This window comes from Channa argus, chromosome 4, assembly GCF_033026475.1.
Source record: "Channa argus isolate prfri chromosome 4, Channa argus male v1.0, whole genome shotgun sequence".
Lineage (NCBI taxonomy): Eukaryota > Metazoa > Chordata > Actinopteri > Anabantiformes > Channidae > Channa > Channa argus.
The window spans coordinates 25,364,968-25,379,780 of NC_090200.1; the positions used below are offsets into that span (position 1 = coordinate 25,364,968).

The 14,813-nt window shown below is 38.9% G+C and overlaps 1 protein-coding gene across 2 annotated transcripts; it reads left to right on the forward strand.

The window, feature by feature from the left end:
- Nucleotides 1-509: 509 nt before the first annotated feature.
- ano10b (anoctamin 10b) lies at nucleotides 510-14,250 on the forward strand. 2 transcript variants are annotated; one of them, XM_067500793.1, is made up of 17 exons: nucleotides 510-663; nucleotides 755-803; nucleotides 991-1,073; nucleotides 1,789-2,063; nucleotides 4,823-4,996; nucleotides 6,562-6,699; nucleotides 7,809-7,925; nucleotides 8,074-8,190; nucleotides 9,408-9,743; nucleotides 9,935-10,117; nucleotides 10,247-10,302; nucleotides 10,399-10,473; nucleotides 11,112-11,276; nucleotides 11,354-11,545; nucleotides 11,650-11,787; nucleotides 11,874-11,990; nucleotides 12,076-14,250. In XM_067500793.1, exons 4-17 carry the CDS (start codon nucleotides 1,796-1,798, stop codon nucleotides 12,097-12,099), a joined length of 2,100 nt encoding a protein of 699 aa, XP_067356894.1. In that variant the 5' UTR covers nucleotides 510-663; nucleotides 755-803; nucleotides 991-1,073; nucleotides 1,789-1,795; the 3' UTR covers nucleotides 12,100-14,250. The 2 variants fall into 2 exon arrangements, with proteins under 2 accessions (XP_067356894.1, XP_067356893.1); XM_067500792.1 differs by lacking the exon at nucleotides 991-1,073.
- The last annotated feature ends 563 nt before the right edge of the window (nucleotides 14,251-14,813 follow it).

The following is a 14,813-nucleotide window of genomic DNA, read 5'->3' on the forward strand; positions in this document are numbered from 1 at the left end:
AATACATATGTGGGGAAATTCTTATTCCCAATTTACTGTTAATCATCTTATGACCCCCTGACTCCTGTCAGGACCCCCTGATTGGGAATCACACTTTGTAGCACAGATCAGTTCAGTAGCAAATACGTAGAAAAGCGTTATATAAGTGCAGACCATTTACCATTCAGAACAGTACATTGCAATAATCTTTGATGCTATTAAACATGTTTTATTGCCCAAAACACTTTTTGTTTTGCAGAGATTTACCTGGCAGCTCCTACATAGCTCTGCTGTTTGCACGAATTTGAGTGTATATGTGGTGAAGAAAATCTCTTTTTTTACATTATCATTATAATAGAACTAAGCATTTTATCCGGGTGTGAGCAGTGGATTCATTTTTTGGGTATATTAAAGGTCAACACTAGTAAAATCCGTTACCATGGAGCATGCTAAGACAACATTGACGCAAGGAAACAGAACATGGTGCAGTAGGACCCTGGAGTGCAGCAGAAACAGTGCAGCAGGGAACGGGCAGGAAGGAGGAGTCTGAATGAAAACCAAACTAGCCTCCACACCCTGCAGTCTCTGGGAAGTTCCACTGCATTCCTTCCATAAACACACATACACACACATTTACATATACACATAGAAAGAAAGCTGGGAGGAACAACACACTGAAGCTGGGTAAGTGTGTGCACATTGTGCAAATGTGCTATTACTGGTTCCCTGTTTTCTTTTCAGGCAAACTAAATAGATGATGTGTGTGTTCAAACAGGATCGCTGTAGGACTGGAGACCAGAACCTCATCATCAGCGCCTTGCCAGGTTTTGTATTTCCTGATTCATCCTTTCTTTCACCTTATATGTCTCTCTGTTGCCACTCCCTCTTTAAACACAATATTATCACAATAGGAAGTACTGAACCATTTTCACTTCACTCGCTCTGTCAGCTTTGTCCTGTTTCTGTATGTTCTCGTAAAGTTGCAATGCAGTCAAAACTCTTTTTTAAAAGTCTGCTGTTAGGGCTGCTGTTAGGTCTAACCACTGCTTCCTCCTGAGAGGCTGAAACATTCACTGTAGATTCATATCTGAAGGGTAAGTAACTGATGTTACCAGAGTGCAACTGACATATGTACTCAAATTTCTGCTTGAAAGTAGTGCATGTTCAATCTCACATGCAAATGTAAGGGTTCCATAACCTGTCTAGTGGGATTATAATATTATAGCTGGCCATGCAAATTGAAAAAAGCAATAAAAAGCATTACTTTAAGCATATGTCTATAAATTAAGTTACAAAGGTTGGTAGATACTGTAAGTTAGGGTTTATTGCTAACAAAACTATTTCCTTCCTCCCGCATTGTCATATTGTCCTCTTTTAGTGTGCAATAATTTTACCACACCACACAACACATTTACAGTAATAAGAATACAGCATTTTCAGGTGTGAGACCAGAGTGGCTTGTGAAATCTGTCAAAACAAGTCGTAGACCACCTTTGAGCATCCTTCAGTAAATGACAAAAATAGGGTTCTAACAAGCCCACAACAACACTGCAATATGCTGATGTTTAGCAGGTGTAATGTTTGTTTATTTAATATTTTATTTAATATTTTAATTTCATATGGATAACAATACTCAATGAAGAATTAAAGAATAGCCAACATTACCACAACTCTTACCTAGGAAATGCACAAATATGAGCATATGTAATTTAATTTCAATCCATCAAAACTGTGATAAGAAATTTCACAATAAATACAAATGTAAGCCTTGTTCTAGGGAAAAACTTATTTGTTAACATGTCTTCTCAGTCTCAACATGAGTAAGGCAGGAGGTGATGGAGGTGAAGGTGCTGGTGGTAGCAGCAGTGAAAAGGCTCAGCCACCAGAGGATAAGGCTCCAGAGAGGAAAGCCCAGGGCAAAGCGGGTGCTACTACAATTGGACCAGGCTGGACTAAAGTCAGCTGCCCTTGCTGTATGTCTGAGCAGATCGAGCCATTGGTTGTGGTGAAGCTAGGACAGAAGGTCCGACCTGAGACAAAGAGGTGGCTCATCAGACTGATAGGAGCTCCACAGAAAGATGGAGGTAAGGGCTCAGTGATGGTGATTAGTGATGATACAGTAGATGATCAACTCTCCCTCTCAGTCGATTGCAACAAGGAAAAACATGCAGATCAAACTTTTATGAGCGGTTCTCTTTTCTCTCTCATATCAAACTTTAGTCTTTTCCAAGAAGGTCTCCAGCATTCAAACATTTGATTGTATTTGCATTTACATGGAAGTTGGCAATTTAGAAAAACGTAGTTAAATGATTCCTATGTAAATGAATTGTAAGCTAGGAGTAAGACAGAAAACATAATGAAATGTGTTTTGTGCAGCTACTGTATAGGCTGTAGCTCAGTTAGGAAAGGCAGTCGTCCACAGGGTCAGTGGTTCGATCCCTGGCCCTGGCTATATGTCGAAGTGTCTCTGGGCAAGACACTGAACCCCTAACAGCCCATTCCCCTCCCCAGTGCTGGTCCAAGTGAGGAGGTCAGTCAGGAAGGGCATCCGGCTTAAAAACTGTGCCAAATCAACATGCGGACAATGATCCGCTGTGGCGACCCTGAACTCACGGGATAAGCCGAAAGGACAAAAAAAACAACAAAAAAAAACAAAAAACTGTATATTCATATCCTTATCTATTCTATTTTTAGCATAAGAAAACGAAAAAAATAAAAAATAAAACTAATAGATTGCAATTTTATTTAAATGTATTATTCTTCAGACTCTGATCTCTGGAAATTTTTTAGATCAGCAGTTGATGTTTTAATTTTTATTGGCAGGCCAGTCAACGCTTGTAGAATATTAACATTAGGTTTAATGGTACAACCATAAAACATGGAGTCTGGGTTTTGAATACGAAATATATGAGTGAACATGTAATTTGCATGTAGGAGAAATACAAAATATATAGATATGATACTGTGTTATAGTGTGTTCCATGGTATTGGCAACCACAAGAGGAAGTACTGTATAACCTACTGTTTGATTCTGAAACATTTTCACCATTATTATTTACATTCACGATTAACAATAATATTAAAAATGTATTTGTAAGCATAACTTAACACCTCAGTTAGCTAATATAAGCTACTTTATGCTAATATTTTTTTAACAAACAAACAAAAATAATATTAAGCAAACTTTATACTTACATTGCAAACTGAAACAACCAAAGTAAATAAATATTTGTTCCTATTGTATGGGTTCGCTAATGCTAGCTAATGTAATTGGTTATTTAATTTTTTTTAAAGGCTTCCAGTGAAATCAGTTCTGATATCTTCAGCTCTGTTTGGAGATTATTCCAAGCAGAGGGGGCTGGAAAACTGAATGCTCACTTCCCCATTTCAGTCTGAACACGAGCAACAGTGAGTCGATGAAAGTCAAGCCAACGTAAAGCATAATGGCTTTTGGTTTTTTGTAAAAGAGAGCATAAATATAATGGTACCAAGCCAAGAAGATCCTTATAAATCAGCATCATCCTGTGAATATACCTTCGTATGCTCAAAGAAGGCGACTCAGCTTTCAAGTAAAAAGCCCAGATACTTGTAACTGAAAATTAAGAGAGAAGAGAGAAGAAAAGAGCAACAAAAGCAACAACAAAACAGCGGGCAGGTTGGTAGGACCAGTAGCTGCACACTGAAAAACACAAAGCTCCAAAGCTGGGGACACCTGCAGAAAGGGACAGAGAAAGGGAGACAGAGAAGGAGAAGGACAACAATGGGAGAAAGAACAGACAAAGTTAATATCATACAGTGGTGACGTGGGGTGAGAGGCTCAGTACATCGGGGGGTGGGTCCCCCAGCAGTCTAAGCCTATAGCAGCATAACTATAACTAACTATATGCTTTATTAAAGAGGAAGGTTTTAAGCTTAGACTTAAAAGTAGAGAGGGTGTCTGCTTCCCAAATAAGAACTGGGAGCTGGTTCCACAGGAGAGGAGCTTGATAACTAAAGGCTCTGCCTCCCATTCTACATTTTGAAATTTTGGGAGCCACAAGTAGGCCTGCATTCTGAGATTGGAGTTGTCTTCTGGCATAATATGGTGCTATGAGGTCTTCTATATATGATGGAGCCTGAACATTCAGAGCTTTAGATGTAAGGAGCAGGGTTTTAAATTCTTTTCTAAATTTAATCAGAAGCCAATGGAGAGAAGCTAGTGAAGGTGAAATATGATCTCTCCTGCTAGTTCCAGTCAGAACTCTTACTGCAGCATTTTGGATTAATTGCAGGCTCTTTAGGGAGTAACTGAGGCATCCTGAAAGTAGGGAATTACAGTAGTCCAACCTAGAGGTAACAAATGCATAGACTAGGTTTTCAGCATCACTTTGAGACAGGATGCTCCTACTTTTGGTGAAGTTCCGGAGGTGGAAGAAAGCTGTTCTTGAGATTTGTTTTATATGTGAGGTAAAGGACATAACCTGGTCCAAAATTCCAATGTTCCTTGCAGTAGTACTGGAGGCCAGAGTTATGCCATCTAGAGTAACGATATGGTTGGACGGCTTATTTCTAAGATTTTTTTAGTACAAATACTATGACATCAGTTCTGTCTGAGTTTAGAAGTAGGACATCTAGGCCTTTATGTCTTGTAGGCATGCTTGAAGTTTGATTAATTTCTGTTTTTGTTTGGTTTCATAGATAGATATACTGTAGCTGGGTGTCATCAGCATAACAATGGACATTTTAGGGTGTGTCTTAAAAGAAAAATTTCACAAGCCTTAAAACAGCTTTTGGTCACTTCTGTGCACTAATTACATACTAGCCTCTGTCAATACTCCCTCTCTGCTCCATTGTTTCTCACCAGGTGCTGCATTACTAGCCCACCCAGGTGAGGATGCCACTGGTGACATAATCGTAGTCGCTGCCCCTTGCTGTGCCTTATTGCGAGCCACCGAAGAGTTGGGTCTGTGTAAACCTTATCACAACGGGGACATAGCGGCTTTCTCCTACAATGACAGAGACAACTTTAAAAATTCAGGTAAAGCAGAGGAGCTTGAATGTACTTATACATACACTTAATATGACAGAGGCAAGATACTGGATTAGTGCTTCAACATTTTAAACATTAGTGCATCAAAACCCGATGAGCATATATGGGTTTGAAGAACAAGAACAGGTTTACTTATTGGTTTTTAATTTAAAAATTCCTCTCCTCAGTGCAATTCTTCATTTAATAGTTTTAAATATTTGATTTTGTCCTTATGGTCTTACGGTACCATCCTGCTGAAAATCCATAAAACCTTAAACGTTTCCTCATTAACACTGGCTGCTATATTGCTTTTATGTATTCGAAAAGCATTATAGCATTGTATTGTTTTAACAATCTGTCTCGAAATTTAGTTACCTTTTTGGATAAACTGAAGGATTACTACTGCTTCACCCACTCTGAAACAAATATGTAAATAAAATAGTTTGCTTTGCAGTCTATTATGTATCACTGTGTGAATCTTGCAAACAATTATATTGTATATATTTTTTGATATATTATGCCTGTTTAAACTTTTTTAGTTAATTAAAAATGAAGGACTTCAAAGTTCATACATAAACTAATGTCATTTAAATAATATATAACATAGGAGCATTACATCCTAACATATATTTTACGCTTACTTGGCAGTGTTCAAACACTGCTTGTTATTTTCATTATTGGATGAGTTAACTCTGTTTTAACAGAAATGGCTCAGTTATAAAATGATCCGACATAGTAATTCTGTCATGTGAAAGCAGTTGTTGCCTATGAAGGAGACACAGTGTTCCAGCAGAAACATTTGGGTGTTGAGTTGTAGTAAGTGTCGTCTTGGTCTTAAATTGTAATTTTTTTGTTCTGGGATGTCTGGCGTATTCCCCCACCATGCGGGGAAATTTAAGAAATTGGTGTTTGTGCTTGAATTCTTTGTGACATTTTCCAATGCAACAAAGCAACTTTTTGGAGCTACTTGAAAATGTGTCTTTTTGAGGAGAGTCACTTGGGTCCACATTTGAAGTAAGCATTTTTGGGTGTGTCTGAACAAGGATATGCAGTATTTGATTGAACACCTTTTTTGTGGAACACTGTATACAGGTAGGGCAGCCTTCGGTATTCTGTTACTTAGACTGGCTTCTCCTGCTGCCCCACCCAACGTTGCAAAAGTTACCTGTGTTGTCCCTGTCCAACCTGTAGTCGCCTTTTAGAGTCTGTGTGACTTCAGACTGACACAGCAACAAAAATAACTTTCTCTACATTTAGAAGGAGTGAAAATATTGTTGCAGGCAACTTTAATCTAAAAACAAGTGGTGGAAAAAATTACCTACAGTGTATAAGCTTAAGAGTACAAGGTATAATTCTGCATTCAAAACTTTACTTTAGTACAAAGGTATTAACATCAAAATGTACTACAAGTAAAATTATTAATTATTGCCAAGTACAATAAAACTATACTAAAAGTATCAATATTATTATAGAATTTTAGATTTCATAACAATTCCTCTTAGATTATCGGATCATAACTACTGATGCAATCAAATCAATACTTATGTATCTGTGTCTATTTATGTGCATGACAGACAACATGGAGATGTTCCTGACACTGGCAGAGCGACAGTACATAGTGAAGTATGAGCTGGACGCTTTGAGGGCGCAGAGGGACCAGAGAATACCTGGCCTGCCTGACAGCTACTTACTGAAAAGCAGAGACAGCATCTGTGAGTACTGTATGAAGGAAAAGGATTTTGCAACACACAAACAAAAAAAAAATAATCAAATCACTAATTACTGGAGTAATGTGATGAAAATTTACCAGGGGGGGATTTTTGTTTTTGTATTTGTTGTAAATTTTAAATTTTGGCCTTGGGATAAAATTTGAGACAGTCACACAAACAACCTCAGCAGCTGAAGATCACCATTATAAAGGATAAGGCTGGTATGATTCTCGCTTTTGCTTAGGGTCAACAAATCCCATGAAATGACTTTTCTGTGTTTGTCTGTCTCCTTCTGACTTCCATGTCTGCAGCACTCAGCCCCAAGCTCATTTGTTCACACTGAAGGCACCAGGTCTCCTATGTTTAGCTTTGTCTGTAAAATAAAAGTTTTAGTAATTTCTTAATACTGTAGTACTGGGTACTTTACAGTATTTAATATTAATTTATCAAATATGTGTAAATGGTGCATTTGTTCTAAGGATAATTTATTTTTTTTACTGTTACTGATGCTGTCAGTGCCTGGTGTGAAGTTAAACTTACAGTACTTTACAGCACTGACAGCATTACAGAGATTTTCAGTGCTGAAAGTTCTTAAATGAGGCTTGACCTTCTATGCATTCAGGGGGTTTTAATTATTTCTGCATGATTAGTACATTTTTCAACATTCTTATTTAATATAAATTTGATAGTGTGAGCTCTGCAGAGCATAATGAAGCGTAACAGGTGGTAGAGCAGCATTATGTTGCTGGGAGACAGAGGGCATGTTGGAGTAGAGTGGATGGGTTTTAAGTTCCATTGTAATGTTGGCTAAAGTTTCAAATTGTAGCTTTTATGTGTCTTTAGTAGTTTTTTAATAACAATATTTTTATAATAAATACCATTTACATATTTGTTTGCGATATCCATCTCAACTTTTTTGTTCAGTATACTGTTGTACTATGTGTATGAGGGATCTTAGTCGTGCCTCTCTTCTCACGTTCAGTCATCAAATATCACAACATCAGTATCTTTGTGTGTGTGGCAGATACAGTATGCGTGCCTAAGTAAATGTGCATTGGTCATTGCATGTTGTCAAGTCACTCTGGTTTGTGTTATGTTGCGTGTTGTTGCAGGGCAGAAACTTGGGTCATTTGGCGTAATCGTGGACACGTTTCCCCTCCACAACCCGAGCAAACTGAAGAGTCTCTGCAAAGCCTGGTACTCTGGGAATCAGCTGAGTCAGCCATTGGGTGGGTGGAAACAAACACACACACACACACAGAAAGAGAGACAGAGAAACTGATGCAAATTTTAGTTTTATCCTTGTGTCAGTCCTTAGAAGAATTCGTATTCACACCCTGTATATACTCACATGAGACGCCTATGCTGTTTATCCAGATTCAGTCAATGAGTATTTTGGAACCTCTGTGGGGTTCTACTTCAGCTTCCTTGATTTCTACACCTGGTCTCTGCTCCCACCAGCAATACTAGGCCTGTCCCTCATGTTCTACTCAGGTAAGGTGTGGACATGTATTATTTATATTTATAATATATTTGTATTATGCATTTAACTTATGACATTTACTATGACTTCAAAAAAAAAAAAAAAACCTCAGTATGAGGTTTTAAAACTATGCAATCACACACCTGCTCACACTTGGTAAGTACTGTATCCTGAACGATGTTTTAAACTGTTGAATGCACACAATATGTTAGTACTGTAGTGTTAGTAGTACACAACCAACAGCACACTGTGTTCTCCTGGTGCTGGTGCTTTACAATGCTCAGACAGGACCAAATAAGTGCTACTGACATTGTAACGTAGAGTGCATTCCTTGTTAGACATTAGAAAGGAATAATCCTTCTTATCTACGGAGGACAAGAGGTTGTAATGATTTAATTAAATCCTGTTAAGTTGAGATAATAAGATAATTAGCAACAGTGTCACTAACCTAATAACTCATAATCTCTAAATAAAAGATAAAATATAATTTCTACATGCACTGGCACAGCTGGCATACTTATCCATCACCACTAGAAGGGGTAAAAATCCTGTAAGAGGTGGTGCTAGAATAAAACATATTTAGTTTAAGTGCAAGCTGAGTAACGTAAGCAATCGGATCAAAGCGAAGCTAACATTTGCATGTTATGTGCAGACATGCTAACATGTTAAAATTATGTAAAATAACTACAATAATAAACTGTATTGTGAGTTAGACCATGTCACACAACTCCTCTTCAGCCAACCATGCTTAATTCACGATATATTTAGGCTAGTTTACAAAAGCCAGGTGGTGTGTTAGGATAATTCAATTTCTTTAAACAATCAACATATAATTCACATTTAAAAAATGTTTTACAAAACACTCGATTTACTCCCAATAAATAGTTTCCTAATCACACAAATATCTTAAAGTTACAAATGGGATGAAAGTAATCTACCATCAGTTTTTGACCACTGGAGTCTCTGAATCTCTGTACCAAATTTAATGCCAATGTATTAAATCTGTCCTGCTACAACCTAATTAAAATGTTGTCCGTCAAAATGTCAGGCCTTAAATTATAATTGTGGTTAAAAATCTGAACGTTATGTTATAAATTCAGTGTGATCTGGGCAGATGGGATGGGATGCTCAGCCCTATTTCTAACACAATACTCTACATCTTCAGTGCAGTGAACGTACCAGAAAGTCAAAAACTATCCTGACACAATGTTTGTCTTGCTTATCACAGGTGAGGCTCAGAAGGAGATGGAGTCAGTCTCTGGCTCACAGGCCACAACTGTTGATGATGAGTCACAATCAATGTTCAGTGGTCATATGGTACAGGCTGTGTTCAGCATGATCTGGTCCACGGTGTTCATGGAGCTGTGGAAACGTCGCAGCTCGACCCTGTCCTGCCGCTGGGGGACCCTGAACCTCACGGAGCGCTTCTCAGAGCCCCGGCCTGGTTTCCACGGTGAACTCGGTGTCAACCCAGTGACGGGGCGAATGGAGCCACTCTTTCCTGGATGGCAGAGGGACCTGCGTATGGCATTGGTGTCAGTCCCACTTGTCGGGCTGTTTCATGGTAGGACTTCAGTTGATTTTTGAACCAAGTGCGTTTATCACTCAGTTACTGAGCTAAAGAGTAATTAGATATTTAGTGCTCTGTCTGTTAAACACACGAGAGCGAGCTCTGTGCTTCAAAATAGCAAAACTTCTTCCCCGGCCTTGCTTCCCTCCTCACCTTTCCCATGCTTGTCACGTCTTCTCTTGCAGGGTTGGTGGTACTGGGGATGGTTTGTTTCTACTGGGGGGAGACCCAGGTAAAACAGATACACAAAGAATGGAACTCCCTGGTCTCTCAGCCTTTGCTCTACCTGCCCTCTATGATTCACATCGTCTACACAAACATGTTAGCAACGGTTTACAGGACAGTGGCACAGTCTCTGACTGAATATGGTGAGTGAGATAGAGGGAGTGTCTCAGAGAGAGAAAAGTCACGGGAATCATCAACTTATTCAATGAAATGACCAAGATTACATCTTATAATTCTGGTAGAAGTAATGACTTCTCATTGTGTGCCCTTAGAGAACCACAGGGAGGAGTCAGCCTTCGAGAACCATCTGACAGCCAAAGTCTTGGTGGTTAGTTTGTCCTCTGTTCTCCTCTTAAACCGTAACCTCGTACGTTCACTTAATCCAGCTCACTCATTTACCAAGTTGTTTTGTTTCTTCTCCCAGTTCACCTTTTTCAACAACTTTGCTGTGCTCTTCCACATTGCCTTTTTCAAGCAGGATGTGCCTTTGCTTCGTAAGGTAATGAACTGATGCTACAGTTCCCCTACTGGTCTCAGTAAAATGACCTTAAAAGTGTCTCAGTATTGCTCTTCTATAAACTATGTCACAGCATGTTAATTCTTGGGGGACATAGGGGCCATCTTGTGTCTATATGGTCAGTTTACCTGTGCCTGCTACATTGGTGAAAATGGGACACCTGCATCTTTTGTTTGGATAAAAGTGGTTTTATTTACTCAAATCCGATGGAGATGGGAAGAGATGAAGTGGAAGAAAATGGACACCACCTGGTTAAATGTAATCACAAGAATAAGCAATGATATAAAAAGGAAAACAAGAACTACATGAACAGTTTTCCAGTGGCATAGTTGAATATCTACACACTCCTCTACTGACGTACTGTGGCAATGCTTTTCTGAATCATTACAGAAAGTCAAAGCACAGTCTCTAACTCGCCTACACAAAGGCAGGAGAAATCTCACAAGATGGCTCCCAAAAACCAAAAATTCAACTTGGTGTGACATCAACTTCAACTACAATTAGTAAAGTACAATTAGTAGTAAAGATTGAGGGTCTGTCCCTTTTTGTTTGCATGCAAAGTGTGACCAAATGACAGAATCACTATTGAAGCACACATTACTCTCTCTGTCCACCTGAAGCGTCTGGCCTCTTTGCTGATAGTGTCCCAGCTGGTGAACCAGCTGACAGAGGTGGTCGTTCCCTACCTAGTAGATCGGTTCCTCAGCGCCCCCCTTAGGGCAGAAACTGAAGATGACCCACAGGAGGACAAATTTAGGAACCAAGGCAGTCTGCCTGCTTTCCCTGTATGTATTTAAGAATCGCTTAGACCACAAAGACAAACCTTTTGACCGCACATAATGACAAACTTCTCTGTTCACAGGGTCTGTTTGCAGAGTACATTGAGCTCCTTGTGCAGTTTGGGTATTTGAGTCTTTTCTCTTGCGTGTATCCACTTACTGCCGTGCTGCTGCTCATTAACAACATAACCGAGATCCGAACCGATGCTTATAAGATCTGCAACCTCTTCCGCAAACCCTTCTGCCCTCCAGTGGCTAACATGGGTGTGTGGCAGGTCAGCGTCCAGCACAACACACAAATGAGAACCGCCCGCTGTGTCACACTTTACCAGTTACGAGTGAACAGCTCGTGTCATTGTCCTGTTGTCTGTGTGTTCAGCTCGCTTTCGAGGTCCTGAGTTTTGTCTCTGTTGTGTCCAACTGCTGGCTGCTGCTGCTGTCACCACAGTTACAAGAAGTGTATCAGGAGAGCAAGATGAGCAGTGTAAACATCTTGGTGTTGGCGGTTTTGGTGGAGGTAAGGAGCACAGTGGAGAGCTCATCGATGAGAGACACATGCAAAATAAATACATCTGTGTGCATTTTACCTCTGTGTTTGTGCAGCACGTGCTCATCGTAGTTAAGGTCATTTTGGCCTTCCTGATCCCTGATGAACCAGATTGGGTTCGGATAAAAAGAGAGCGCATTGAGTACACATCCATGCAAGCACTGAAACATCAGGTTAAGCCTCGCCACTATTAATTTCACCTGTTAGCATTTTGGTGTTTTCCATCATCCGTGTAACTTAACTTTTCTTCTTTTCCAGAAGCTGCATTCTGAAGAGTCCTGACTGTGTTTTAAGTTTTTAGGTGGTGCTTTATTTCACCCTGTGCTGGGCTGCTACAAGCAGATATTATAGTACCATCTACAGTGTTGTAAGGACCTGAGAAGTAGAAAGGCTCTCTAGTAGGGCCACAGTGCGTACTTCCCCAATTTATTATTATTACACATACACTGTAAGTGCAGTACTTTTCGCCAATATTAGACACCAAATGGAATGTATTGTCTCCCCTCAAAAGATTATGTTATACTTAACAAGGTTTACACAGGGATTGTTCAGATGTAATGAGGGAAAGCTGAGGAGCTCCTAGAAGATTAGTGCGGTTACAGTGCGAACAGCTACAGAACTGACAGGATACTGACATATTTAATAATACTTGTACCGGCAAAGACAGATGTTTCAGATTTTTCTCTGAAGAAGAACCACTTCATTATTTGCTACGGGTAGTGTTCAGGGTTGACAAAGAGAAAACAGTATCATCACTGGAGTGTTTTTTTAATTGTAATGATTGAACTTTTATTTATCCACAAAAAGCAAACAATGTAATAGATTTAAAAGTTGGCACGATACCTATATCAGCTTGTATGATAAAAAAATGTCAGTATTGCTGATGTCATTTCAAAAAGCCTTTGCTCCTTTGCTAAATGTTTAAAGAAGTGGGAAATATTCTTAGCCATTTGATTTATATGTGTATTTAAACATGGATAAAACTGAAAACAAGAAAGCACCTAGGCAGGCTCCGCCATAAAGTCACAGAATTTGACTATACCCACACCTCTAAGGCCCACTAAATATCATGCATAAAGAACATGTTATGGTTTATAGGGTTTAAATGGTGGACCATATCATCACCATGTAAAATATATGTTAATAATGAGCTAAAGAGATGCTGTTACAGTAGGGTTTTTGACCAGGTTCGTGACCTTAACACAGAACCACACTTAGTGTTACGCTTTGTTTCAGTCTTCACTAAGTGCGCCAGCTGCTGGCTATAGCTACATAGTTATTCTCAAAGAAAAAAATAATCGTATTTCTCTATTTTGTTTTTTATTATGAAGAAAAAGAAGTGTTTTAAATGGAGAAACACAATGTGTATTACTGTACATGTGCTTTATCTAGAATAAAGGGGGTTTTTAGTGTTGCTGACATGTCTAAACTTCATGTTATTTATTTCTATTCGTGCTCCATTGATGATACTGTCCTAACACACTAAGGCTATAGGAAAATACTTAACATCAAATATAATCAGTTTAACAAGCTTAATAGGTTTAATATGTGCCAAGATTAACGATGAGGATTGAAAGTGATGGGAAACAGCCAAAGAACCATTATGTTCTATGCATTACAAATATACATATCATTTGTGGTTTTGACTTTTTACTCACTTGTCAATCAGTTGTGGACCTGTAAGAATGACTGCTTGAGTTCACAGTGCGGCAATCAGTAATTCACCTTACTGTCTTAATGCTTTTAATCATAGTGTTACTGCACTGTTGACGCTTTCCTGCTGTGCAATTTGGTTTAATTTAATAATTGTGCAGATGAAGTCGCCAGGGAAGTCCAAATGCTGAACAGTGGTGTATTAATGTTACACAGGTTACTGTTTTTAGGAGTTAGTAATATGCTTTTCAGCCACCAGGAGGCAATACACACATTACTAACAGTCATAAGTAATGGTGGCTGCAGACATTCAGCAAGGATGCAGATGCTTCCTCATTTGCAATTGTACATTTTTATCCCTTACAATAGTCATTAACATGTGTGCAGCAGGTATTAGTAACATAATGGGGACATGAATCTGACACTCATTTATGGAGAATTGGCTTAAGTAAAATGTCTAATTTCAATGTGATTATTTCGTTTAAGATTAGGGTATGTTGGGGGTTAGTTTAGGGTTCGTATTGGATATGGTTAGGGTTAGAATAAGTCTCAAGGAAATGTAATGTCCCTTGAAGATATGGAAACGAGTCTCTCTCTGTGTGTGTGTGTGTGTGTGTGTGTGTGTGTGTGTGTGTGTGAGAGAGTGTGTGTGTGTGAGAGAGAGAAAGAGAGAGAGAGAGAGAGAGAGAGAGAGAGAGGTCCCATGATCAGGATTTCAGATAAAAAATAAAGGTAATGCTATGTTTGCTGGTTATTGTAAAATAAATACACAGATGCGTTGGTGTGTGTTGGTTTGTGTTCTTCAGATTTTCTTTAGAACATTGTAATAAGGATTTTTAGCATTATATTACATTTTATACACCAAACAATATAATTTGTGGCATAATTGATCCATCCACACATCCATTATCTTTAACTGCTCATCCCGTCCAGTATCCTGTTGCAGGAGGCTGGAGCCTATCCCAGCTTTCATTTCTGTACAGGTCACCAGCCTGTCTCAAGGCCAACACATACACAGACAGAGTCATAGCGTTAGTCAGTAGGAGGAAACAGGATTAGCCAGAGGAAACCTAGGCAATCATGGGAAGAGCATAAAAACTCCACACAGAGAGCCCTCAGCACCACCACCCCACCACCATGCTGCTGGCATAATTGATATAAAATAATAGTTTCACTATACAAGTTATGCATATAAACTTATAAATATGCATTGTGATAAATTAAACCACTGAACAGTAAACAATATAGTGTAAGCCATTAACCAAGTACCCCACTAAAACGCTGCTTTGACTTGTTGCTTTATTTTAAATAAAAATGTAAACACATTTTTACAGTACTAAAGT

Coding starts and splice junctions, on each gene's coding strand:
- ano10b (XM_067500793.1), top strand. CDS start 1,796: ATGAGTAAGGCAGGAGGTGATGGAGGTGAAGGTGCTGGTGGTAGCAGC. Junction 11,546..11,649: donor CTAACATGGGTGTGTGGCAG/GTCAGCGTCCAG, acceptor CTGTGTGTTCAG/CTCGCTTTCGAGGTCCTGAG. Junction 11,991..12,075: donor TGCAAGCACTGAAACATCAG/GTTAAGCCTCGC, acceptor CTTCTTTTCCAG/AAGCTGCATTCTGAAGAGTC.